The sequence below is a fragment of the Pseudophryne corroboree genome, chromosome 6, assembly GCF_028390025.1.
Source record: "Pseudophryne corroboree isolate aPseCor3 chromosome 6, aPseCor3.hap2, whole genome shotgun sequence".
Classification (NCBI taxonomy): domain Eukaryota; kingdom Metazoa; phylum Chordata; class Amphibia; order Anura; family Myobatrachidae; genus Pseudophryne; species Pseudophryne corroboree.
The window spans coordinates 114,260,231-114,285,234 of NC_086449.1; the positions used below are offsets into that span (position 1 = coordinate 114,260,231).

The following is a 25,004-nucleotide window of genomic DNA, read 5'->3' on the forward strand; positions in this document are numbered from 1 at the left end:
TTTGAAAAAAACACCCGAATCCAAAACACACCCGAATCCGACAAAAAAAATTCAGTGAGGTTTTGCCAAAACGCGGTCGAACCCAAAACACGGCCGCGGAACCGAATCCCAAACCAAAACACAAAACCCGAAAAATTGCAAGTGCACATCCCTAGACTTATATAGAATCCAAAACCTGTGAGAATCTGACAGTTGATAATGTTTTTATTCGTTTTTGTTTTGGGATCTGATGGAACGGTAGGTCCCGAGCCCGATTCGGATCCCAGCTCAGATCGCAAAGTTCAGAGGAACCGAACCCGTTCATCTCTACATTTTTTGGATATTAGTGGCTTGAAAATTTCCACCTACAGCGAGTCAGTACTTCTATTATGAGACCTGTAGTTCAACTAATATAAAGAAAATATAAACGCTGTATGGGAGCGATATAAGAACTGGAGCGGATCACTTTACTATGTATAGTTTTTTAAAATACGTATATTTGTGTGATGTCTTGTATATATGAAATTGCAATTGCAATAACTCTTATGGATATTCTTATTGATAAATACATTTTATATAGATATTTTCATTTGCTGGCTCTCAAGAAATGTATTCTGTCATATTGGTATTATGAGTAACAGCGCTGGTCCTATGCACATTTGTGCGTGTGCACTTAAGTGTGTACACACACATTTGTATATAATTTAATTTCCATTCATGTCTATAAGTGGATCAATTTTGCCTTGATCCCATATTAGACTCTAGCAGCTGGATTCTAAATTATAGGTGTAACATTTAGAAAATATATATTATACACAAAGAAATGTATTTCTAGCGCTGGATACACCAGTCTATACACTTAACTGGGTCTACACTGCAATGTTCTTTGGTCCTTATTTTAAATAAACATTCTATATTTTGAACATAACCAAAGTTCATAAACATACTTACTTATTGAATAGCTCTAAAAACTGTGGGGGACTGCAGTTATAAACACCCCTTTTGGCAGCATAAACCACAGTCATAACACATTCCCTGACTGACAAGTGCAACATTTTCATTTATTACAATATCAACAGCTTATTCGCCTGCGCAAATCGGTACTGAGAGTACACAGATTTTACCAACAGAGACTAGGGGTAACTTTACTAAAGCTTCTAAAAATTAAAAGTGGTGATGTTGCCAATAGCAACCAATCAGACTCTGTCTATCATTTCTCTTTTGCATCCTAGAAAATGATAGACACAATCTGATTGGTTGCTATGGGCAACATAACTACTTTTCATTTTTAGATATTTTTGGAAACTTACCCCTAGAGTACCAGCTCAGATCTATATGGCCTACGCTGCAGCTTACCACCAAACTCCAGCACTGTGGTCCTGGGAAAGTGTTTTTAATTCCATTAAATATGTATATAAAAAAAGTACTGCTGTTTTGCTTTTTTTTAACACAGAATGCATGAACAGTGCTATAGCATTTTTAAAGAACAATTGAAGCAGATATAATAGTCTCTATAGCCAAACCCTTGGGTGTCCTGGAGTTGAAAGGCATCTCCCGCTTTACTGTTGGGAAGGCAGCAGTCCAGTCCATCTTCAATAACACCCCACTTACGGTGGGAACAAACAGTATATCTACAAGTCCCACAGTGAAGGAATGCGATTCTCTTGTAGATTGAGTAAGCTGGGGTAACGTGCTTGAATTAAGGGCCTAAATCAGTAAGGATTTCAAATTCTACAAATTAGAAGAATTTGCAATCCTTTTGCTAGCATGCTGGGGGTTGCCCATTGCTGGGCAAGGCCACCCAGTATGCTATCCGCTGCTCCCCCCCCCCCCCCCCTCAATGAAGCAGAAATTGCGATCACTTCACAGGGGCTAATTCCAAGTTGATCGCAGCAGGATTGTTGATAGCAATTGGGCAAAACCATGTGCAATGCAGGGGAGGCAGATATAACATGTGCAGAAAGAGTTAGATTTGGGTGGGTTATTTGATTTCTGTGCAGGGTAAATACTGGCTGCTTTATTTTTACACTGCAAATTAGTTTGCAGATTGAACACACCCCATCCAAATCTAACTCTCTCTGCACATGTTATATCTGCCTCCCCTGCAGTGCACATGGTTTTGCCCAATTGCTAACAAAAATCCTGCTGCGATCAACTTGGAATTACCCCCACAATTTCTGCTTCATCGTAGCAATTAGTGATGCCTCCTGCCAGCGCAGGAGGCCCACTGCCATGGTCCCCATTGCGGCGGCTGCGCGTGATGTCATGCAGCTGCCGTGATCACACCCCACCACGCCCCGTTTATGCCATACCGCCCCCCATTCGTGCCGCACCGCTCCATCTACGCCCCGGAAATGGAGCGTTGCTGCTACCCTTGCTCAGCGACCGCCTCTGCCTGATTGACAGGCAGAGGCGATCGCATTTTCTGTGGCTCCCCCACAGAAAGTGGTTTGGTTTGCAATCCAACCTGAATTAGCCCCTAAATCCTTGTTTTTTTGTGAGGTCTACACCCTATTCCATGCCTGTTTTTACATTTTTCTAACTGGGATCTAGGTCCTGACAAAGCGACACATATTCCCTTGTTACAGTATGTGTAATACTAACAGTGGCTAAAAAACATATTTTATGCAAATGGATGGAAAAGCCCCTCCCTACCGCCCTGGCAATGGAAAACACACTACTTCATATTTTGTATCTTGAGGGAAAAGCTATTCTCCCTGATGTGGAAAAAGGGGAGGTTAGATTTCACATGGGGTATGTTTATTGAACAACTTGCAAAATACGATATACAAAATATTCGAAACAATGACCTTGTTTCTTATGCGAAGAATTGAAGCAGAGTCCTGAAGGGTCTTCCTGATCAGTGTGTGGCACAGAGAAATTTTCTTTGATATAAGTACAGTATGCTTATTATTTTCTGAGAAATAAAGATGTATCCGGGATACTTTTTGATACTGTGTCTTGTGCATAATACCACTCCTATGTCTTCCCTTATGTGCCCCCCCTTTTCTCTTTTCATTCTATTTTCTCTACACTACTTTCTTTTATTCATTTTGATCTTTCTATCTAAAAAAATGAGATTTTTTTTTCATGTTTTTTATTCTGTATATGTTTAATAGCAAATGATGACAATATGTTTTTGTATAGATAGTATAGATATGGATATAATCATCAAGATTCTAGTGAGGTCAGTGGCCAGTCTCGCTTTTTGTGTTGAATATTCTGTACAATTTGAATGACTATCTGTACATCTTTACAATTTTGATGCTTTTGTATTTTTGTATCTCTGCTAAATTTGCTGTATTTTTGTATCAACAAAGAAATGACATGTAAATTCTTAATAAAACTTGAACACCGCTGATGGCGGTATAGTCTAATGTTGCTTATAACTTATGTAAGGAGAGCACAGTCATGAGACAGAGATACAGATCATATCCATACTTTCCAACTTCCTCTGTTTATACCCTAATCTTACCTGGACACTCCCTGATACAGCCAATCCCACCACTATGTGGGTTTAGTTACACCCTCATTTTCTGTAGCGATAATATTTGTCACAAACATTTAGTACATTAGATGCGAAGTTAGACTGTATAACAAACAGCAGGATTACCTGGGGTTTTAGTATAGGAAATAGGAATGTTACTATATTTGTAGTGAACTTAGTGTGTAAGAGACACTTGTCTAGATCCTACAGTGTGAGGAAGACCTAATGCCCGTTTGTCTTGCACCTAATTGTCCATCATCTCTCCAAGGGTACAGACATTCAAAGCTCTGGCTCACCTTTTTATTCTTGGCTGTACCTGGAGCATTGGCTACTTCCAGTTTGGACCTGGATATCTGGTCACAGCTTATCTATTTACCATATGTAACAGTCTACAGGGTCCCTTCATCTTCCTTGTGTATTGTCTGCTGAATCGTCAGGTAAACCTTTTTTTATCATGTATTTGGAATCATTGTGCATTATTAATGTATATACATTTTAATATACCAGATGCCTATTAAATAGCATTGAATGAAGGTAAACATAATTATCATTGAGATAAATGAGAAAGTGCAGGCAGCATACAGTTACAATGTGCAGGCCTTCTGGCTACGTCAGACAGTCCAGAACAGGCAGGAACATGTTGAGGATTGCCTGGACAGGGCTGTTTCTAGACAATTTGGATCCCAGTGTGAACAGTAAAAATGCCCCCCCCCCCCCCCCTCCTTCCCATAGACATTCTAGAATTGTTGTGTCCTCGCTAGAAATGGGTGTGGTCTCACAAGAAAAGACTACCTTACACCCCAGGTTTTGACCATGATCCAACAAACCTCAGCCGCCACAGAAAATAATTTTGAAAAAATCATATTAAGCCCCACACAGTAATGCCCTTCCACCATATTATGCCCCCTGCAACATATTATGCCACACACTGAATGCCCATGATACATTATGCTCCACAGTACGGCTTCTAATTACTTTTAAATTACCTGTTCGTTGCCAGGGGTTTCATGCTCTGGGTTCCATGCTTAATGCTAGGGGTTTCATGCTCTTGGTCTCATGCTCATTGCCAGGGGCCTAATGCTCATTGCCAGGGGGTTTGATGCTCTGGGTGTCATGCTCATTGCCTGGGATGTAATGCTCATTGCCAGGGGTTTAATGCTCTGGGTGTCATGCTTGTTGCCATTGGTTTTTATGCTCTCGGTGTCATGTTTGTTGCCGGGGTTTTTATGCTCTGGATGTCATGCTCATTGCAAGAAGTGTAATGCTCATTGCGAGGGGTCTCATGCTCTGTCATACTCATTGCCAAGGGTGTGTAATGCTCATTTCTAGGGGTTTCATGCTCTGGGTGTCATGCTTGTTGCTTCTTTTTACCCCTTGTGTGTAATGCTCGTTGCCAGGGGTGCAATGCTCATTGATGGTGGGTGCCAGTGGCTTCCAGTCCCTGCTATTACCTGCTTTACTCCCCATCCTCCCACCTCATAATACTCCGCTTGCTGGGTAGAGTTTCCCGAAATGATGCGGTGATGGGGTGGGAGGATGGGGAGCGGGTTAGCAGCCAGCAGGTTTCGCGGCGGGCGCCCGCTGCTAGAAATGTCACTGTGTCTTAAACACCTTAGCAGCTTTTACATAGCATGCGAATTCTCACTGCTTAGGTATATTGCAGTCTATATTATAACCTTGGAAAACTGGTATGAGCAAACTCTGATTTTATCAAACATTTTCCTGGAAATACACAAATGATGCTGTAACTGTTTATTTAATAGACAAGGCTTTCTTTCAGTGCATTTTGGAATAAATAGTTTTTCATGAGTGCGACAGGGTCAGGTTACGAGCCAATCAGATGTGCAGTCACTGTGGTGAGTACCCACTTTGTTAATCTGATATGATGCTACAAGATCACACTGTCACTTGGCAGAAAGAGGTCAGTGAGAAGTCCCCACGGCTAAATGGGGATTTTGCAAGGAGGTCTGGGATGTGGCAGTAATGGATTTTCTCCCAGTAAATGTGGTCATCATGAATGATCATGGCCAGGTGCAGTTGTTTCTCCATTACTCAGAGACTTTCTGGCCAGCGGGGCCGTGACTAGGGGTGGCTAAGGGGGCATGCACCTCGGGTGCAGGCAGGATTTGAGGGGGCGCCAAGGGGTTACAGAGGAGCAGGATTTTTTTTTTACCGGCTGTGCTGCTCCAGTGAGACAGTAGACAGCTCCCAGGGCAATGTATATGACCCACCTGTCTGCCCGCAGCTGGCTCCGATACGGTACGGGTGAGCTCCAGTACTTGGGATATCTCCTATGTCGGCTTCTGTCTTAAACGCTCTTCTTTGCCATGCAGTGCTGTGACTAGCATGCAGTGCACCATACAAGCTGTAGAAGCACACTGTGCTCGCAATTAGCAGTATCAACCTCTGCTTTGCCTCCCAGATGTGAGATTTGGTGTAGCTTATAGGGGGGTGTAGTACAGTGATGTAGTGTACCATATAGGTTATGTAGTGTGGTAATGTATTGCAGTATATAGGGGCATGTAGTGCACTGATGTGGTGTAGCATATAAGGGGATGTAGCGTAGTGATGTAGTGTAGCATATAGGGTATGTAGTGCAGTGCATAGGGGCATGTAGTGTAGTGATGTAGTTCAGCGTGAAGGAGATGAAGTATAGTGATGTAGTGCAGTGGATAGAGGAATGTAGTGCAGTGAAGTGTTATGATATAGTGCAATGTATGGGGACACACAGAGGAGCATGTAGTTGAACACGCTCGTGGGGAATGTAACACATAGGACATTTGAGGCACATAGGGGAATATTGTCAAGTAGTATCCCCTTTTTTCCAAATTTTTGATAATCTGATAAATTTAGTCTGATAGGGTTTGTTTTTTGTTTTTGTTTTGTGCTTTGTTGTTTTTGGTGGTGGGCGCCAAATTACTGCCTTGCCCTGGGTGACGAAATTCCTAGTTTCGGCCTTGTGGCCAGGCACCACAGATGGAAAATATAGAACCATTAAAGGGCGAGTTGGGTGTCTTGATGGGTGGTCTTCAGTATGCCGACTGCCGGGATCCCGGCGCACAGTATACCGGCGCCGGGATCCCGACAGCCGGCATACCGACACTTATTCTCCCTCGTGGGGGTCCACGACCCCCCTGGAGGGAGAATAAAATAGCGTGCCCGTGGCGTGGCGAGCGCAGCAAGCCCGCAAGAGGCTCATTTGCGCTCGCCACACTGTCGGTAAGCCGGCGGTCGGGCTCCCGGCGCCTGTATGCTGGTCCCCGGGAGCCCGACCGCCGGCATATCGTAGTAAACCCGTCTTGATAAATGACAAAGATAAAGCAGATTTATTGAACAATTTTTTCATCAGTGTTTTGTTTCAAAGCTTTATTAGGTTTTCACAATTTTGAGAAAAGGTATAAATTTACAGTATATTCAGTAACACAAGATAATGTCATCCAGATGTCTGTATATGAAAGACAATGTTTCTGGAATACAAAAGGTACGTGGCCAGAGATGTGAGACACAATGCTAGCCATCACAGCATCCTTAACGAAAATATACAATTTAGAACTAGGTTAATGTATAAAGTAATTAGGTCCACTGTCTGTGGAGATATACATTGTAACATGAGTTATAAAGCTTCAGAGTCATCTATAACCTTTACAGTAGATATAAACAATTCCAACAATGTTTAAGGCAAGAGTGTCATTACAGTGTCATAAGAGAGATATCTACAGAACCAGTTAAGGACATCATGTGTGGGGAGACGCAGACATGGGAGGTAGGTAGGAAAGAGGTGGGTAAGGGGAGGAGCTTAAGGAGAACCCTAGTAGTAGGAAAAGGGTACCTGAGATATAGCAAAATGGGGACTTGAGACATACATTTCAAATATCTAATCCACATAACAATATCATATTTCCAAAACAGTGTTAGACCGTATAGTTATTAGTTACCAGTATGTACAGCCAATAAAATGTTTGATTGTAAGTTGACATCCAAGGAAGATATAAATTGTCCCCATTTATCTATGAATTTCGATATTCGATAGCCTGGGTTAAGAGAGAGTGCCCTTTTATCAAAATACAGTAACTGCAATAATCTTGTTTTCAATTCTTGAATCGAGGGGGCATGCCTCTTGGTCCAGTAAGTTAAGATAAGTTTTTTTAGCTAGAGTCAAAGCTACCGTTAGGAAGGGGATAACATGTTTCTGTTGCGAGGTTAATGCCCAGTGCGAAAAATTGATACAGAGGCAGGCTAGAGGATGGGGGGTAAGGGATAGGTTCAGCGTTGCATTAAGGAAGGAAAGAACCTTACGCCAGAAACGGAGTACTTTGGAGCAAGTCCAAAAGCAGTGGAAGTATTTAGCATTTGCCATTCTACATTTAGGGCACGATCCAGATTCCGAAGAGTCCATATATTTCCTTTGTGCTGGTGCTACGTATATCCTATGGATGGTTTTAAAATGTACTTCCTGGAGGTATGCAGAATGTAAAATAGACATGGGGGTATATTTACTAAGGTCCCGATTTTGACCGAGATGATGTTTTTTCTTCTAAGTGTCATTTCGGGAATTTACTAAACTCAAATCACGGCAGTGAAGAGGGCATTGGTATTTTTATTACGGCTGTGTAGTAAAAGTACGAATGAATACACCATCGGTCAAACGCGGCTGATTAGATATAGAACTCGGTCATTTACTAAGCATTCGTATTTGTATTTTATACCGTGAAAATGGTTTTGCGGTCGTAATATTTTACTATTCGTCCAAAAAGCCTAAAAAAAAGTAGACCTGCTTTTGAGAAGCGTGTTTACATGTGTTGTCAATTATACATTACTCACACCTGTCATTTTTGACCTTTAAAAGGGGCTCCAACACATTTCTCAACACTCTCAATCTGAAATGGCTGCTACTGTGTGTAGTACTGCTGTATTGTTTGCTGTGGGATACCTGACACTGCTCCATGAGGCTACAATAAACCCAGGCCAGGAAAAACAACAGGGTCAGCAGGTTGTACATGTTCCGCGTAGGCTGGGCATGCCTTTATTTTTTATTGGCCGTTTAAACTAAAACTAACTTGCTGATGACCATGTTATACAGATGCTCAGACTAAATGTTCTAACTTATTTCACTCTGTATGATCTGGTCAAACTGACCCTAGACCCTGACACAGCACGCTCTCGCCCTGTCTCAGGCCTGCACAAACTCCTTCCTGTGTTGCACTTTATGGCTACTGGCAGCTTACAGCCTGTGAATTGCAAAGTAATTAGTATTTCACAGGCCACCTTCTAAAAATATGTAATTCTGGTGATTGAAAACATATATACACGTCTACGTCTAAGTGTTGCTTCTGTAATGTAATTTTACTCAATTTGGACTTGCTTACAGGTCATGACACTCACCTTTATTTTTTGATGGGTCACTCAGGTTTTGGATGTCTTGGCTGGCTACATAGATGCGTCTCTCAGCTTCCCTACCCAGGATTCGCAATGGCCTGCAGTCAGGGTAGCTTTATGTGATCTTGCGGACATGGCCAATGTGCTGGGTGTCATAGATTAGACATACGGTGAGCTGAGGACACCTAGGGGCAGGCAACATCTTTAAACCAATACTCATCTGGCCCTAGACACTAATGTGTTTGTTTTTTTGGTAGCTAATTAAGCAATACACATATTTGGTGTTAACAATTTATTTTAAACAACATACCAATTTAGGCCTAACACAGATTTTAAATAATTAAATGGCCACCATATTCTGGACAGTCAATATTATTTTTTTCGTTTTTGGGTGCTGGGTGCAGAGGATTGTGGTGGCTCGTGGGTACGGCTTCGACTTGAACGTCGAACTGGTGATTGAACTGGGGTTTGGCTTGGGGTTGTTGTCCCTGAGCTTGAGGTCACATGGTGTGGGCCCAACACACTTAGATTTTGGCTTAAAATATTTAAACTTGCCGTAAGCTGGGTATAAGCGGCAGTGTTGTTGCCAATCATGCGAGACAGATTGTCATTGATTAATTGGTTATGCTGGATCATCTGTATTAGTGTTTGCTGCTGCCGCTGTTGATCATCCATGATGCGCTGAAGGTTAGCCTGCATTTGGGTGTTGTCTGCCCTCATCTGCTCCATAGTGTTCGCTATTCGGCCCACCTGCACTATGAGTCTGCCTGAGTTGCGTCTCACTCTTGGCAAATGATGGGGCAGACTTGACAGGTGTTGTGTTTGGGTGGTGAGGCACGCGTAGTGTTGTGCCTGTTGTGCGGCCCAACCTGACCAAAACTCTTGGTCCATTTGTGTTGGCCCTGGTGTTGTGCTCATTTGGGGGCTTTGGGATGATTGAGGTGGTTGGGGTATGTCCTGAGGCATGTTTGCCTGTGTTGGATCGATGGGCTGCAGGTGGAGTGTAAAGGTCTCCTGGGCACGGTCCTGCTGGACATAGTCGCTCATGATGGCTGGGTCTGTATGGGGTTGAACACAGGCAATATTTAGTACATATGTCGCATTGGTCTTACAATAGTTTTTCAGCAACATGCATTACTTCATAATATTAATGTAATTGCTAAATCGATTATTGAATAAACTTAACTATGTTGGTCACCTTTTAGTTAAATGATGTGGCTCCAAACGTATACTACTCAGTTGTTTGTAATTTTTTGAAATTGTAGGATTCAGAGTCATAATTACTGTTTACACTCCATGTACTCTTACAAATTTAAAGTACTACATTTTCTTTTGGATTATGAAGCTTCCTTTGGCCCAACACACAAAAATCAAAAATGTGTTGAACAATACAATCATACATTGGTCAAGGCAGTCAGTGGTCTGGCGAAAACGTTTACTAATATAGTGGTATAAAATGTACACATTAACAATGTTATTTTCTTTTTTAAGGTGCCCTATGTTTAGAAGTGGAATTGTGGCCCATGTCAATGTTTTTTAAAGATTTTTCTGAGTTTTTTTGGGTTTATTTTTGTTGCCAAAAAACATTTGTGGAAATGTGTTGATATGGGCATCCTCTAATTTTACAATTAACATCCTAAAATTACGTTAACAGCATCTGCTTGCAGTTGTTTATTATTGCAAGTATGAGTGGTCATTTTGAGTTTTGATTTTACAGTACTAACAGTGGTGCAGATGTATAAACCTGGAGAAGGCATACGTAAGTGAGAAACCAGTAATATGTGCAAGGTGCTAAAGGCACAAGGCAAGCATCTCCAAAATGTACCTTCACATTTTTAATAATTTTTGTACTGCTGCCTTTATCATCTTACACATAACAGTGTTTTTTCACTTCCTTATGCCTTCTCCAGGTTATTTAATCTAATCCACTGTTTACTAATTGTTTAAAAAAAAAAAAAAAATTACTCACCAGACAACTGTGGGGATTGTGGATCCTCACTTTGGGGGCTGGCCAAAAGAGCGAGTGGTGGCACGCAGACACTGCAGAGATGCGCCTTTGGGGTGGTGATGCTGGTGCAGGAGCAGGAGCATGAACACGGGGCCTCTTGGGTGGCCTTGTAGCCACAGTAACGCTGCCCTGTGATGGGCGCCTTAGTGGAGGCGGAACAGACGAAGAACCTGTGTGATAGTATCCTCATTAGAATTTAAATTTTAAATGTGTTTGCAGAATATGTGGTTACAGTAAAATCTTACCAGCATTCCCACCATCATCAGCTCTAGGCAGGGTTGGCTGCGGCCTGGCTGTGCTGCTTCTCTGGCGTACTGTAGAAAGAAGAAGAATATCGATGTGAACATACTCTTTGGTTGTTAAGTGTATGCAAAATTATTTTTGGGATGAAAACATATGTGGTAGCTGCTGTGACTTAAACTAAGCGATGCTTAGCCTTGAATGCATGACTGCATTGGCTGTGTATACTTTCAATGCCAAAAAAAAAACCATACAATACATACAGAAATGCAAATAATGGCCAATATTATACTACTTAAAACACATACGTCGTAGCTTTACACAGCCACAATATTGCATGCTCAGTTAACATTTTTTAACGCAAAAAAAAATTACAGTAGCCACAAATATCTGCACTAAAATAAAATCAACAAACCTACAAATGCATGCAAATACACATCATCAAAACCAATGATAAACCAGAACAACACAAAATAAACATACATCCATGGAAAAAGGAAATATTAAAAAACATATGCATAAAACACAGTCATCACACTTCATTAATAAACTCAAAATAACATTTACTTGGAAAAGCAGACAGCAGAAAATGACCAACACAACCAGAAACATTGACAATACATAATGGCTAAAAAACCATAATTAAGAGTCACAATACACCATCCCGGCCCAACCTGTGTCTCCCCAGATGTAGTGCAACTACACATCCCAGCATGCCCACCAACACATTTGTCATTCAGTAAGTACCAAACTGTGGTAAGGCATGATGGGACTTGTAGTTTGACAACAGCTGGAGAACCACAGGGTGGCCAGGCCTGCACTACATCACCAACACATTTTAAAAAAAAATCAAATTAGCAACACAATTAGCATAAATAATTTACACACAATTAGGGCAAAGCACAGATGTTAAAAATAAAGGCAGAAATATTAAAAACTCACCATCCTGCCTTGGGCGGTCCGAATCCCGGACATGAATGGCAGAAACCACCTCTGGCGGAATCAGCGTACGCATAGGCTCCTCCCAATCTTTATAAGACGCTCGGAAGGGGTGTCCACCCCCGGTTTGACGGGCAGATTTTGCCTCCTTCGCCATCTTCGCCTTCACACGGCGCTTGATGTCGTAGAAGCATTTCCGACAGGTGTCCTCGGTCCGCCTCACCACACCCTCACTGTTCACAGCAGCAACAACCTTCCCCCACAGAACAGTCTTCCTGCGGGTCGACACCTTTGCTGCATCAGACCCAAACAACTGGCGATGATGCCTCATCAGCTCCCGCACCAGAGCCATATTTTCGGAGTAACTAAACTTTCCATTGCGGCCCGTCTTTGTAGTGGTGCGTGGCTGCGGAGCCACAACACCATCACTATCACTATTAGTGGAAGCCGCAGCCGCAACCTCCCCCTCCTCCTCACTAACCTCCTCCCTCTCACTCACCTCCTCCACCTCACTAACCTCCTCCCTCTCACTCACCTCCTCCACCTCACTCACCTCCTCCACCTCACTCACCTCCTCCACCACACTCATCTCTGACTGGGACATAAACAGAACAAACCACAAATAACACAGATAAAATAAAACAAATAACACACTCCTCCACTACCACTACACACACACACACACACACACACACACACACACACACACACACACACTCACTCACAAACAATGACAATAGACGTAACTAAAAAACAAAAGACAAAAAAATAGACAGACTTTTAAATAACTACACAACTAGTATGACAAGACTACTTACACACACAGTACAGCACTCAACAATCACAAAACTCCGCCTCAAATCCTCCACAAACTCCACAAAACTCTCCAACTCCTAATACACCTTCCTCTCTCCTCTCCACTAGCTAAACCCATGAGGTGCGGCCGGTTTGGGGCGTTTTTATAGTAATGTGCACAGACACTCCTCCATCACGAATCTAACCAATCACGGACGAGTGACAAAAACGAAACTTAGGAAAAAAACGCGCCAGTGAACGGACAAACACTGCCGTAACCGAAATGTGACGCATTCGTAACAAAAACCACAGAACACGGCCGACAAACCTCAAAATCGGCCGCATTATTATTATTATTATTATTATCCTTTATTTATATGGCGTCACAAGGGTTCCGCAGCGCCCAATTACAGAGTACATATGCACATAATCAAAACAGGAAAACAGTGACTTACAGTTGAAGACAATATAGGACAAGTACAGGGCAACTAAGCATAACTACACCAGTAAACATAGAGATAAGTTCCAGGTGGCCAAAAACTGCGGGATCTGGGCAGTTGAGGATTATTAAAGTAAGAAAAGTATAAGCACATGAGGGAAGAGGGCCCTACTCGTGAGAGATTACATTCTAAGGGGAGGGGTAGACAGACAGGGGTGACACAGATGGGGTACATAGAGAGCATGGAACAGAAGGTTAGGTTGAGATTTGGCTAGGTTTGGTAAAGAAATGGGTCTTAAGAGCCTGTTTGAAGTTTTGTAGAGAGGTGGAGAGTCTGAGGGGAAGAGGTAAAGAATTCCAGAGAAAGGGAGCAGCACGTGAAAAATCTTGGAGATAGGAGTGGGAGGAAGTAATCAGAAGACAGGAGAGTCGGCGTGCATTAGCAGAGCGAAGAGGACGGGTGGGAGAGTAAAGGGAGATAAGGTCAGAGATGTAAATGGGAGAGGAGTGGGTGAGAGCTTTGTAAGTGAGTGTGAGAAGTTTGAATTGGATTCTGAAAGGGAAGGGAAGCCAGTGGAGGGCCTGTAGGAGAGGGGAGGTAGACGTAGTGCGTTTGGTGAGGAAGATGAGCCGGGCAGCAGCACTGAGGATAGATTGGAGTGGAGAGAGGTAATTGTCAGGGAGGCCAGTTAGGAGGAGATTACAGTAGTCCAGTCTGGAAATAATCAGTGAGTGAATAATGATCTTAGTGGCATCCTGGGTGAGAAAAGGTCTGATTCTAGAAATGTTTTTGAGATGAAAATGACAGGTTTGTGAGAGGTGCTGAATGTGTGGTTTGAAGGAGAGGGAGGAGTCAAGGATTACGCCAAGACAGCGTACTTGGGGGCTAGGGGAGATAGTCGTGCCATCAATGGATAATGAGATTGTGGGAGGTGAGGCTGTGCGGGAGGGTGGGAAGATGATCAGCTCAGTCTTAGACATGTTAAGTTTAAGAAAGCGCTGAGACATCCAGGAAGAGATAGCAGAAAGACAGTTTGAGGTCCGAGTGAGGAGAGCCGTGGAGAGATCAGGGGAGGAGAGGTAGATTTGAGTGTCATCAGCATAGAGGTGGTATTGGAAGTTAAAAGAACTAATGAGTTCACCTAAAGAGGAAGTATAGAGAGAGAAAAGGAGAGGACCAAGAACAGAGCCTTGGGGAACACCAACAGTTAGTGGAAGTGGGGGGGAGATAGCATCATGAGAGGAGACAGAGAAGGAACGATCAGAGAGGTAGGAGGACAGCCAGGAGAGGGCAGTATCACGCAGACCAAGAGAGTGAAGGATTTGCAGAAGGAGAGGGTGGTCCACAGTGTCAAAAGCAGCAGAGAGGTCAAGAAGAATAAGCAGAGAGTAGTGGCCCTTAGATTTGGCTGCATGGAGGTCATTGCAGACTTTTGTGAGGGCAGTTTCAGTGGAGTGGAGAGAACGGAAACCAGACTGGAATGGGTCAAGCAGTGAGTGAGAGGAAAGAAAGGCAGTGAGGCGATTATAGACAATACGCTCAAGAAGTTTGGAGGCAAATGGGAGGAGAGAGATGGGTCGATTATTGGAGAGAGTGTTAGGATCAAGGGTAGGTTTTTTAAGAATAGGGGAGACAAGAGCATGCTTGAAGGCAGAGGGGACAGTGCCTGATGAAAGGGAGAGATTGAGAAGGTGGGCAAGATGGGAACAGGCAGAAGGAGAGAGGTAGCGGAGGAGGTTGGAGGGGATAGGGTCGAGCGGTGAGGTTGTGGGGGGGGGAGGAACGGATGAGGGCCATGACTTCCTCGCCAGATACATGGGAGAAAGATGTCAGAGTTGGTAAGAGGGAAGGGGAGGGGTGGCAAGGGATGGGTGGTGGCTGGTTGCTGGTCTGGTGGGATGTGATATCCTGATGTATGGAGTCAATCTTGGATGTGAAATAAGTGGCAAAGTCAAGAGCAGACAATGAGGAAGGGAGAGGAGATGGTGGTGGGCAGAGGAGGGAGTTAACAGTGGCAAAGAGGCGCCGGGGGTTGGAAGACTGGGTAGAAATGAGGATTTTGAAGTATGATTGTTTAGCAAGGGAAAGGGCAGTACTGAAGGATGAGAGCATGAATTTGAAATGGAGGAAGTCTGCTTTAGAGCGTGATTTCCTCCACTGTCGCTCGGCAGTACGTGAGCATTTTTGTAGATATCTGGTGCATTTGTTGTGCCAGGGTTGAGGTGTTGATTTGCGAGGGTGAATAGTGGTTGGCGGAGCAACAGAGTCAAGGGCAGAAGTAAGAGATGCATTGTATAGGGATGTGGCTTGTTCAGGGCATGTGAGAGAGAGAGAAGAGGAGAGAGAAGGGAGTCAAACAGGGAGGATAGGGATGAGGTGTCAATAGCCTCAATGTTACGCTTCGTGGTGGTAGCCTTAGGAGGGAGAGATGGGGAAGCTGAGATAGATAAGTTGAAAGAGAGCAAGTGGTGGTCAGAGAGGGGAAAAGGGGAATTGGAGAAATCAGAAATATCACAGCGGTGAGTGAAAACCAGATCCAGTGAGCTCCCGTTCACATGGGAGGGTGAGGTGGTCCACTGGGAGAGACCAAGTGAAGAGGTGAGGTTAAGGAGTTTAGAGGCAGGTGATTTTGTGGGGTTATCAATATATATTATACCTTACAAAACCACGAATGACATCGACATCGTAAAACACGAAAAATACAAATACGACAGCTTAGTAAATGAGGCGTAACAAATTCAAAAAGTTGCACAAATACACTTTCGATGTCATTCGTGATGATTCTCACTCCAAATCGGTACTAATACGAATCTTAGTAAATATACCCCATAGTTTTGGAGTAAGGCTGTAATAATTGATGGATTCCATCAACATCTGGTATATCCCTTTTCCAAGATTCTAACAGAGGTAAAACACCTTTGTCATTACGTGGAGAGAGGAGTAATGTGTATAGGGAAGATGATTTAAACTTACAGCATGGCAGAGAACGAAGCAGGTTCGCAAAAGGTAAATTAACCTTAGTAAATGGACGGGTATTTTGCAAGGAAGATATGTAGTGGCGTATTTGAAGGTATAGGTAGAAGTGAGAATTAGGTATATCGTATCGTTCTACTATGTGTGCAAAGGAGAAAATATGACCACCCGGATCAAACAATTTTGTTGCTAAATTCAATCCCTTTTCACGCCACAATCTGATTGCGGGGTTGTGCAGGGAGGGCTGGAAGGCTGGATTGCCCCATATCGGGATAAATGGGGAGTAACTGTGGGTAGATTGCAGAGTCTTGTGTATTGTAAGCCAGCTGTCATACGTGTCTTTAAAAAGTATGTGCTATAGAACGGATGAGGAAATAATTTGTATTGGGGAATGAAGGAGGGCCCCCGGGTAAAACGGCTGGAAAATAGATTGTTCTAGAGTAAAATCAACATAGTCTGAAGTTTCTAATAACCAATCTGATATGTATCGGAATTGCGCAACCCTAGAGTACAGCAGAAAATCTGGGATCCCCAAACCCCCTTCTCTTTTGTGTTTAGTCAATTTCAGGAGCGATAGCCTAGGCTTTTTATTCTGCCAGAGAAAGGATGAAACGGCTTTATTAAGTTTGAGGACATCTTGAGAAGAAATGGTACAAGGAAGCATTTGTATTGCGTAGTAAATTTTAGGGAAAGTTATACTTTTGACAACGGCTGCCCTACCCAGTAGAGATAATGGTAATTTATTCCATCCATCCAATTGAGAGAGAACTTTATTAAGCAAAGGTGTAAAGTTGGCCCTGTATATTTGGAGTGGGTTCCTGGTAATTTGAATCCCTAAGTATTTTATAGAGTGGTCTTGAATAGCAAATTGACTTATTATCGGCAAGGAGAGGGTCAAAACAGACAGTGGTGTTATAGGTAAGATATCTGATTTAGAAACATTAATTTTATATCCAGACTGAGTATGATATGCGGATATTATGTCCATGATTGCGGGGAGGGAAGTCTCAGGGTTCGAAATAAACAGAAGCATATCATCAGCGAAAAGTGATACTTTTAGTTCCGAGGAGGCGATCGATATACCTCTGAGCAAAGCAGCTGATCGGAGTGACATTGCTAGAGGTTCGATCGCCAAAGCAAACAGGAGTGGGGACATGGGACACCCTTGCCTCGTGCCTCTCTGAATAGGAAAAGGGGGGGACAAAAAGCCATTACAGGCAATCTGGGAGGAAGAAGATCTGTACAGAGTCTGGATAAAGGAAATAAAGAGAGCAGGGAAACCAAAGCGTTCCATAGTAGAAAACAGATGAGGCCATAGTATTAAATCGAAGGCCTTTTCTGCATCTACACTTAGTATCATTTTTTCACCAGTGTCTGAGGCCCTGCCATAGAATGCCTGGATCGCTGCTAAAACTTTCCTAATATTTATAACAGAGTGCCTGCCTTTAATGAAACCTGTCTGGTCCTGAAGAATAATGTGTGGCAATACAGGATTTAATCTGGTAGCGAGGATTTTTGTTAGTAATTTATAATCCGAATTTAACAAGGAAATTGGTCTATAAGACCCAGGTAGATCATGTGGCCTACCTGGTTTAGGAAGGACCTTAATAATGGCTGAATTAAAATAAAGGGGGGCATTGTGATTGAAAAGGATAGAATTAAAAACAGAGACCAATATAGGACAAATTCTATCACTGAACATCCTATAAAAGTCGCCACTAAACCCATCAGGACCAGGAGATTTAGCTTGCTTAAGTGTTTTAGCTGCATCTTGGACTTCTGTTAATGATATGGGTTTAGTCAGTCGCAAAAGATATTCTTCAGGGACAGGGGCGAAGGATACATTTTTCAAATAAGGAGGAACATGTGAGGAGGAATCCTCATCCATAGTTGGTCCTGAGGGATCTAAAGAGTGGGGTGCAGAGTATAGTTCAGCATAGAACGTTCTCATAACGTCAGTTATTTGTTTATTGGATGTAGTATAGGAACCATCAGGCAATAGTAACGGATGAACCGCCATAGCAGGTCTGGTGCTATTCAGAATATTAGTAAGTAATTTACTCGTCTTGTTGCCAAATTGATGATATCTAAAATTGGATGCAAACTGATATTTATCTGTTAGTGATTGGAGAACTTCATCAAAGTGAGCCTGTGCCGTAAGATCATTTGTCCTATTCGTGGGTGTCGGGTCTCTAGTGTAGGTAGAATAAGCGTCAGTAAGTAGTTGTTGTTTCACAAGATAGGATTCTGAGGTTGTCTTTTTCAATTGGGATTCATAAGACATAACAGACCCTCTTAATACTGCCTTAGCCGCCATCCAATAAAGGGCAGGATCCGAGGCCAAAGCACTTTCATTGTTGAGATGAAAGTCATCCCAGGAATGATTGACATGAGAAATAAAATTTGGGGAATTGTGTAGGTGGGCAGGGAACCTCCAGATTTTGTGGTCAGAAATTTCATGCTGTGTTTTAAAGGTCACCCATACAAGAGCATGATCTGAAATAACAATTGGTTCAATATCAGATTCAACAACTTGAGTAAACAACGAGTTGGAGAGGGCAATGTAATCTATTCTAGAAAACGCGTGGTGTGCCGAGGTCAAGCAAGTATAGCCTTTATCAATTGGGTGAGTAGCCCTCCATACATCAGTCAGTTGCAGTAAATGAAAAAGGGTAGGGACCCCTAATTTAGGGAGAGAGGGTGCGCGTGTTTAAGGATGGGATTTATCCAAGTGCAGGTGAGAGATAAGGTTGAAATCTCCACATAAAATAATATTGGAAGAAGAAAGAGGAAGCAAAATACGAAGTATAGTCTTGAAAAAGGTTTTAGTGTAAACATTAGGAGCATATAGAGTGCAGAGTGTGTAGGTTTTAGCATAAAGTCGGAAAGACACCACTACATATCTGCCATTTGAGTCTGCTTGGACAGTAACTTCATCTATAGGTAAGGATTTGGAAACTAGGACTACTACTTCCCTAGATTTGGTATTGTAGGGGGCAGATGCAAGAACATGCCAATTAAGCATTTGCAATTTAACCGTTTCAGCAGCTGACAGGTGAGTTTCCTGAATACAAGCAATATGTAATTTGAGCCTATTCAGGTATGTGAGTGTCTTACGTCTCTTCGCCGGAGTAAGAAATCCCCCGATATTGATGGAACCGATCTTAACATTCGTTACCCTGGGATTAGGGAATGGAAAGCCTGATGGAAGGAGTATGTCTTCAAGAAGCCACTGAGTATCCTAGATAAGGGGAGAAAACAGAAATGGGAAAGAACAAGGGGGTAGGGGGAGACACAAGACAAAAACAAACGAAACATGTACAGCAAAATGCATCGATGCATGAGCAACATGCGGAGAAGTTATCAAACTCCAACAAAGGTAACTTCCGAACCGTGTGAGAAAAAGAGAGAGGTGGAGCCGTGCGGTCACAGTGGCTATGAGACAATCCTCGATCGGGGCATGGGAGAGGCTCCATGGCCCAAAACATGAGTATACCCTAATAGCTTGTGTAAATATTAAGACATATATGAAAATGAAAGGGAAGAGGAGGGGGGGAGGGAAAGGGGGGGGGGCGAAGTGATATAAGAAATCCACAGTCATATTTTAGTAGTCAAAATATCATGTCACAAGTATCTTAAACTGTATGAAGATTATGGTAATATATATAAAACAGCATATGGTCGGTAGCAAGTAGCGACTGAGAACAGGTAAGATCGTGTATCCCTTACTTAGAGCGTATATGGCATATAGCATACTTAACAATCAGAACATAGACAGGGATGTTGTACGAGAGATGATGTGAGGAGAAACAGGTAGAATGAAGTTGTAAAAGTCCATTCAAGCATTGGCAGACGCTGGAGAGTCAGAAATGTCGTCATAGGCTGCCTGGGATCCTTCATCCAAAAAGGCCTGGGCATCGGCAGGGGAGGTAAAGTCATAATGTTTATCATCAATAAAGATGCGGAGCCTGGCCGGATACATGAGGGCAAACTTTTGTTTGGCTGCCACTAAGAAGGAGCAGATTGGCGAAAACGCTTTACGTGCCTTAGTAAGTTCAACCGAAAAGTCCTGAAATATACGAATCCGTGAACCTTCCCAGAGCAAAGTGTGCTCTCTGCGGGACGCCTTCCATATAGCAAGCTTGTGGAGATAACTTAAACATTTGAAGATGACTACCCTTGGTCTTTTGTCATACGGTTTCGGGGAGGGTCCAAGTCTGTGAACCCTTTCCACTACTAGCTCAGCACATTCAGATTCAATTTTCAGGAGTTTAGGTAGAGTGGTGTTCACAAAAAGCATAAGGTCAGGGCCTTTTACAGATTCAGGAACTGCAACTAATCTTATATTACATCTTCTTGTCCTGTTTTCAATATCGTCTATCTTGTTCCAGAGGTGATAGTTATCTCTCTGGAGTCTATCAATAGCACTCTGTGCATCAGCTAAATCGTGGCAAACAGTACCAACCCGACGTTCAGTGTCTCCCACCCTGATCTGCAGCTGCTGTATTTGCTGGGTAATCTCCGTCACTGCCTGTGCTAGGAGAGGGGTCATTGCATGCCTAATCGCCTCCACTATATCCCCATAAGTGTCCGGGGTGTCCGGGGACTTGCGTACCTGTGGAAGGTCTTCATCTGGGGAGGGCGCCGCTGCTTTCTTGGAAGCAGGGAGAGGTGATGCAGCGTCTTGACCCGCCGCCATGTGAGGCTCTGCTCGGCGCTTCTCCAAGTGGCTCTGCTGCTGCGGCTTAGTGGAGGGAAGAGAGGAGAGGAATTTGTCCATCTGGAGCCCCGGGAGCAGGGAGGTATACGTGCGGGGGGTATTGGAGGCAGGGGTGCCGTGAAAAAGGTAATTAGCTGAGGGCCACGGAGCAGAGCTGAGCGATCACGCTGCAGCTCCCATGAACCCGGAAGCGGAAGTCTCTTTTCATCAGTGTTTACTAGAAGGGACCAGTTGGTGTGAGTAGTGCACAATGAAAGCGTTGATAGCATCCCATTGCTAAGTACTTGGTTAAATGAGGAATTATTCCGGGAGAGACTGAGTAAAATTAAGATAAATAAATCTTCTGGTCCAGATGGACTTCGCCCAAGGGTGCTTATGGAGCTTAAATCAGAACTAGCAAGGCCTTTACATTTCATTTTCTATAATTCAATTACATCAGGCATGATACCGAAGGACTGGTGAATAGCAGAGGTACTCCCAATATTTAAAAAGGGAATTAAAACTAATCCCGGTAACTATAGTTCGGTAAGGTAGACATTTATAGTGGAGAAAATACTAAAAGGTATAATAAGGGATAGCATACAGGATTACCTGAAAACCTCCAAGGTTATTAATAGGAACCAGCATGGTTTTGTGAGGGACAGGTCATGTCAAAATATCTTAATTAGCTTCTATGAGAAAGTGAGCAAAAATATTAATCAGGGAAAGGCAGTAGATGCCTATTTAGATTTTGCAAAGGCCTTCAACACAGTGCCTCACATGAGGCTGAATATCAAATTAGGAGTACTTGGTTTAGTAATCACTATTTGCACTTGGGTAAGTAATTGGCAGGATGACAAGGAACAGTGAGTTATGGTCAATGGGATGTTTTCCGACTGGGCCCCAGTACTCAGTGGAATACCGCAAGGGTCCGTACTCGGGCCACTACTGTTTAACATATTTCTTAATAACCTAGGAGTAGGTCTAGAGAGAACAGTGTAAATTTTTGCAGATGATACTAAACTGTGTAGAATAATTAATTCAGACAAGGATGTTGAGTCTCTACAGAATGACCTTTTTAAATTGGAAGTTTGGGTAGATAAATGGAGAATGAGGTTCAATATAGAAAAATTTACATTTATGCACTTTGGGACTAAAAACAATCATGCAGTCTATAAACTAAATAGAGAAATTGTAGGGGAAACGGTAATTGAAAAAGATTTGGGGGTGCTCATTGATAATAGACTTAGTAGCAGTACCCACTGTCATAGTGCAGCATCAAATGCAAATAAGGTGTTAGCATGCATAAAATGGGGAATTGAGACAAGGGATGAGAGTGTAATCCTGCCATTGTATAAATCATTGGTACTGCCACACCGTGAATATTGTGTTCAGTTCTGTGCACTGCTCAATACAAAAAACATCTTGGAACTTAAAAGGGTTCAGAGGCGAGCCACCAAATTGATTAGAGGGCTAGAGGTACTGGATTATGAAGAAAGGCTTACTAGGTTAGGTATGTTTACACTCAAAAAGAGGTGGCTAACAGGAGACATTATTAATATTTACAAATATATAAAAGGCAGTGGCGTATCTATAATGGGTGCACATGGGCCTGTGAGTCCAGGGGGCCCCACATCACATACACTGCACCCATTTCTCCTATACTTACCTTTCCAGAGTCCCTCACTGACTGTGTGTGGGCCCCCTCCTCTCCTGTAGCCGTCACCACCACTGCTAGCGCACTGAGCACTGGAGACTCTGGTACAGTGCCAGAGTCTACAGCACATGGCGAAAAAATGGTGCAGCAGTAGTGGTGACGGCTACGAGAGAGGAGTGGGCCCACACACGGAATCTGCACACGGGTCCCCTCCTCTCTAGAGATGCCCCTGATAAAAGGGACAATACAAGAATCTGTCAGGAGATTTGTTTATTGCAAAATTTCTACACAGACCACCACTGCTAGCGCACTGAGCACTGGAGACTCTGGTACAGTGCCAGAGTCTACAGCACATGGCGAAAAAATGGCGCAGCAGTAGCGGTGACGGCTACGAGAGAGGAGTGGGCCCACACACGGAATCTGCACACGGGTCCCCTCCTCTCTAGAGATGCCCCTGATAAAAGGGACAATACAAGAATCTGTCAGGAGATTTGTTTATTGCAAAATTTCTACACAGGACACGCGGATACCCTCTGAGGTTAGAGGGGAGAATATGTCAGACCCAGCGAAGGAAAGGGTTCTTCACAGTAAGGGCAGTAATGATTTGGAATTCTCTGCCTGAGAAGGTAGTAATGGTGGACTCAATCAATATGTTTAAAAATGGGTTAGATAAATTCCTAACTGAAATAAAGATCCAAGGATATAGCATTTAAAGAGAGTGTATTTTAGAAAAAGCATGAATTATATTGTTAGTTAAATTATATAACAACTTCTTCCTGGTCATTATAGTTAAACTAGTGTTGCATATAGATTAGTGTAAGAATTATAAAAAAGGTTGAACTCGATGGACATTTTGTTTTTTTTCAACTTCAAAAACTATGTTATTGTTACTATGATGGAACAAAGCACTGAAGAAACAAAGGCTGATTTGTTCTGGCTGGGAAAGCCTGATTACTTTTTTCTGTCATTTCTGTGATATCTGTCAGTAGCTTCAGTGCTCGCACTTCCATCAGAGATCCTTACTGATTTTAGCATGTGGCTGTAGACATTAGGGGGGTCATTCCAAGTTGTTTGCTCGCTGCTTTCGTTAGCAGCACAGCGATCAGGCAAAAAATTGGCACTTCTGCACATGTGTATGATGCGCAGTGTACACGCGCGACGTACTTTCACAAAAGCCGATGCAGTATTACACAAGGTCTAGCAACGCTTTTCAGTCGCACTGCTGATCGTTGAGTGATTGACAGGAAGTGGGTGTTTCTGGGTGGTAATTGACCATTTTCGGGGAGTGTGCTGAAAAACGCAGGCGTGCCAAATAAAAACGCAGGAGTGGCTGGGGAAACGGGGGAGTGGCTGGCCGAACGCAGGGCGTGTTTGTGACATCAAAACAGGAACTAAATAGTCTGAAGTGATCGCAAGGAAGGAGAAAGTCTCGAGCTACTCTGAAACTGCACAATTTTTTTTGTAGCAGCGCTGCGATCCTTTCGTTCGCATTTCTGCTAAGCTAAGATACACTCCCAGAGGGTGGCAGCTTAGCGTTTGCACTGCTGGTAAAAGCAGCTAGCGAGTGAACAACTCGGAATGACCCCCTAGGTTTTATACCTATGTCCAGCAAATCAGAGAAGAGCTTAATTCTCACTGTGATGGATTATGACACCCAGTGTCCTGAGGCTGTGGCTCAATCCACCAGGGCCGCTATCAAGGGGGTACCCTGGGTACACTTGTCCTGGGCCCGGCGACTCTCACAGAGTGTGGAGGGCCCGGTCTGCTCATACCGCTGGCTGCTATTGCTGCCTCTGCCTGTTCTCCCACTGACGCTGGGCCATGGCCTGCCGCCAGCCACCCGTGCAGCAGTTCCTGCAGGAGAAGAAACCCCCCAGCTCAGTTCCTGCTTTCCTGTACATACAGTTTATTGTACAGCGCGGCGTGATGTCATGACGTCACACCGCGCCAGTGAAGAGGAGAGGAGCCGCCACCCGCCAGACTGAGGAGCAGAGGGGTGGCCTGGGACATGGACCGCGGCATGACGGACAGGGAAGAGAAGAAGAGGCTGGAGCCGGCCCGCCGGACTGAGGACGGAGCAGAGGAGTGGGACAAGGAAAGCGTGACGGATGGACGGATGGACAGAAGACACAGCAAGACCAGGTTTGTATGGTATATTGGAACGCATAAAACTTGTGCTGTTACCACATATGCCTCTCGCAGTCCACCACACCTAACCCCCAATTTTTTTTTATTTTTTTTTTAGGCTTTAAAACAGATTCTTTGGGGGGGGGGGGGGGGGGGAATTACATGCAATAACAAAGTGTTACTTTTTCAGCAATAAGTTAAAATTGATTAAAGTGATTAATACAGAAGAAGATATTTTAAGGGATTAGTATGCTAATTGCAATAACTGCAGGCATCACACATGG

At 43.4% G+C, this 25,004-nt stretch overlaps 1 protein-coding gene across 2 annotated transcripts in view; it reads left to right on the top strand.

The window, feature by feature from the left end:
- LOC134936597 (adhesion G protein-coupled receptor E1-like) overlaps positions 1-25,004 on the top strand; it is a 291,441-nt gene that overhangs the window by 250,829 nt on the left and 15,608 nt on the right. The window contains exon 15 of one of the 2 annotated variants that reach the window (XM_063931704.1): positions 3,735-3,903. In XM_063931704.1, the coding sequence (XP_063787774.1) occupies positions 3,735-3,903 (169 nt within the window). Of the gene's footprint in view, positions 1-241; positions 1,113-3,734; positions 3,904-25,004 lie in introns of those variants that run through there. The other variant, XM_063931705.1, reaches the window with a different exon arrangement.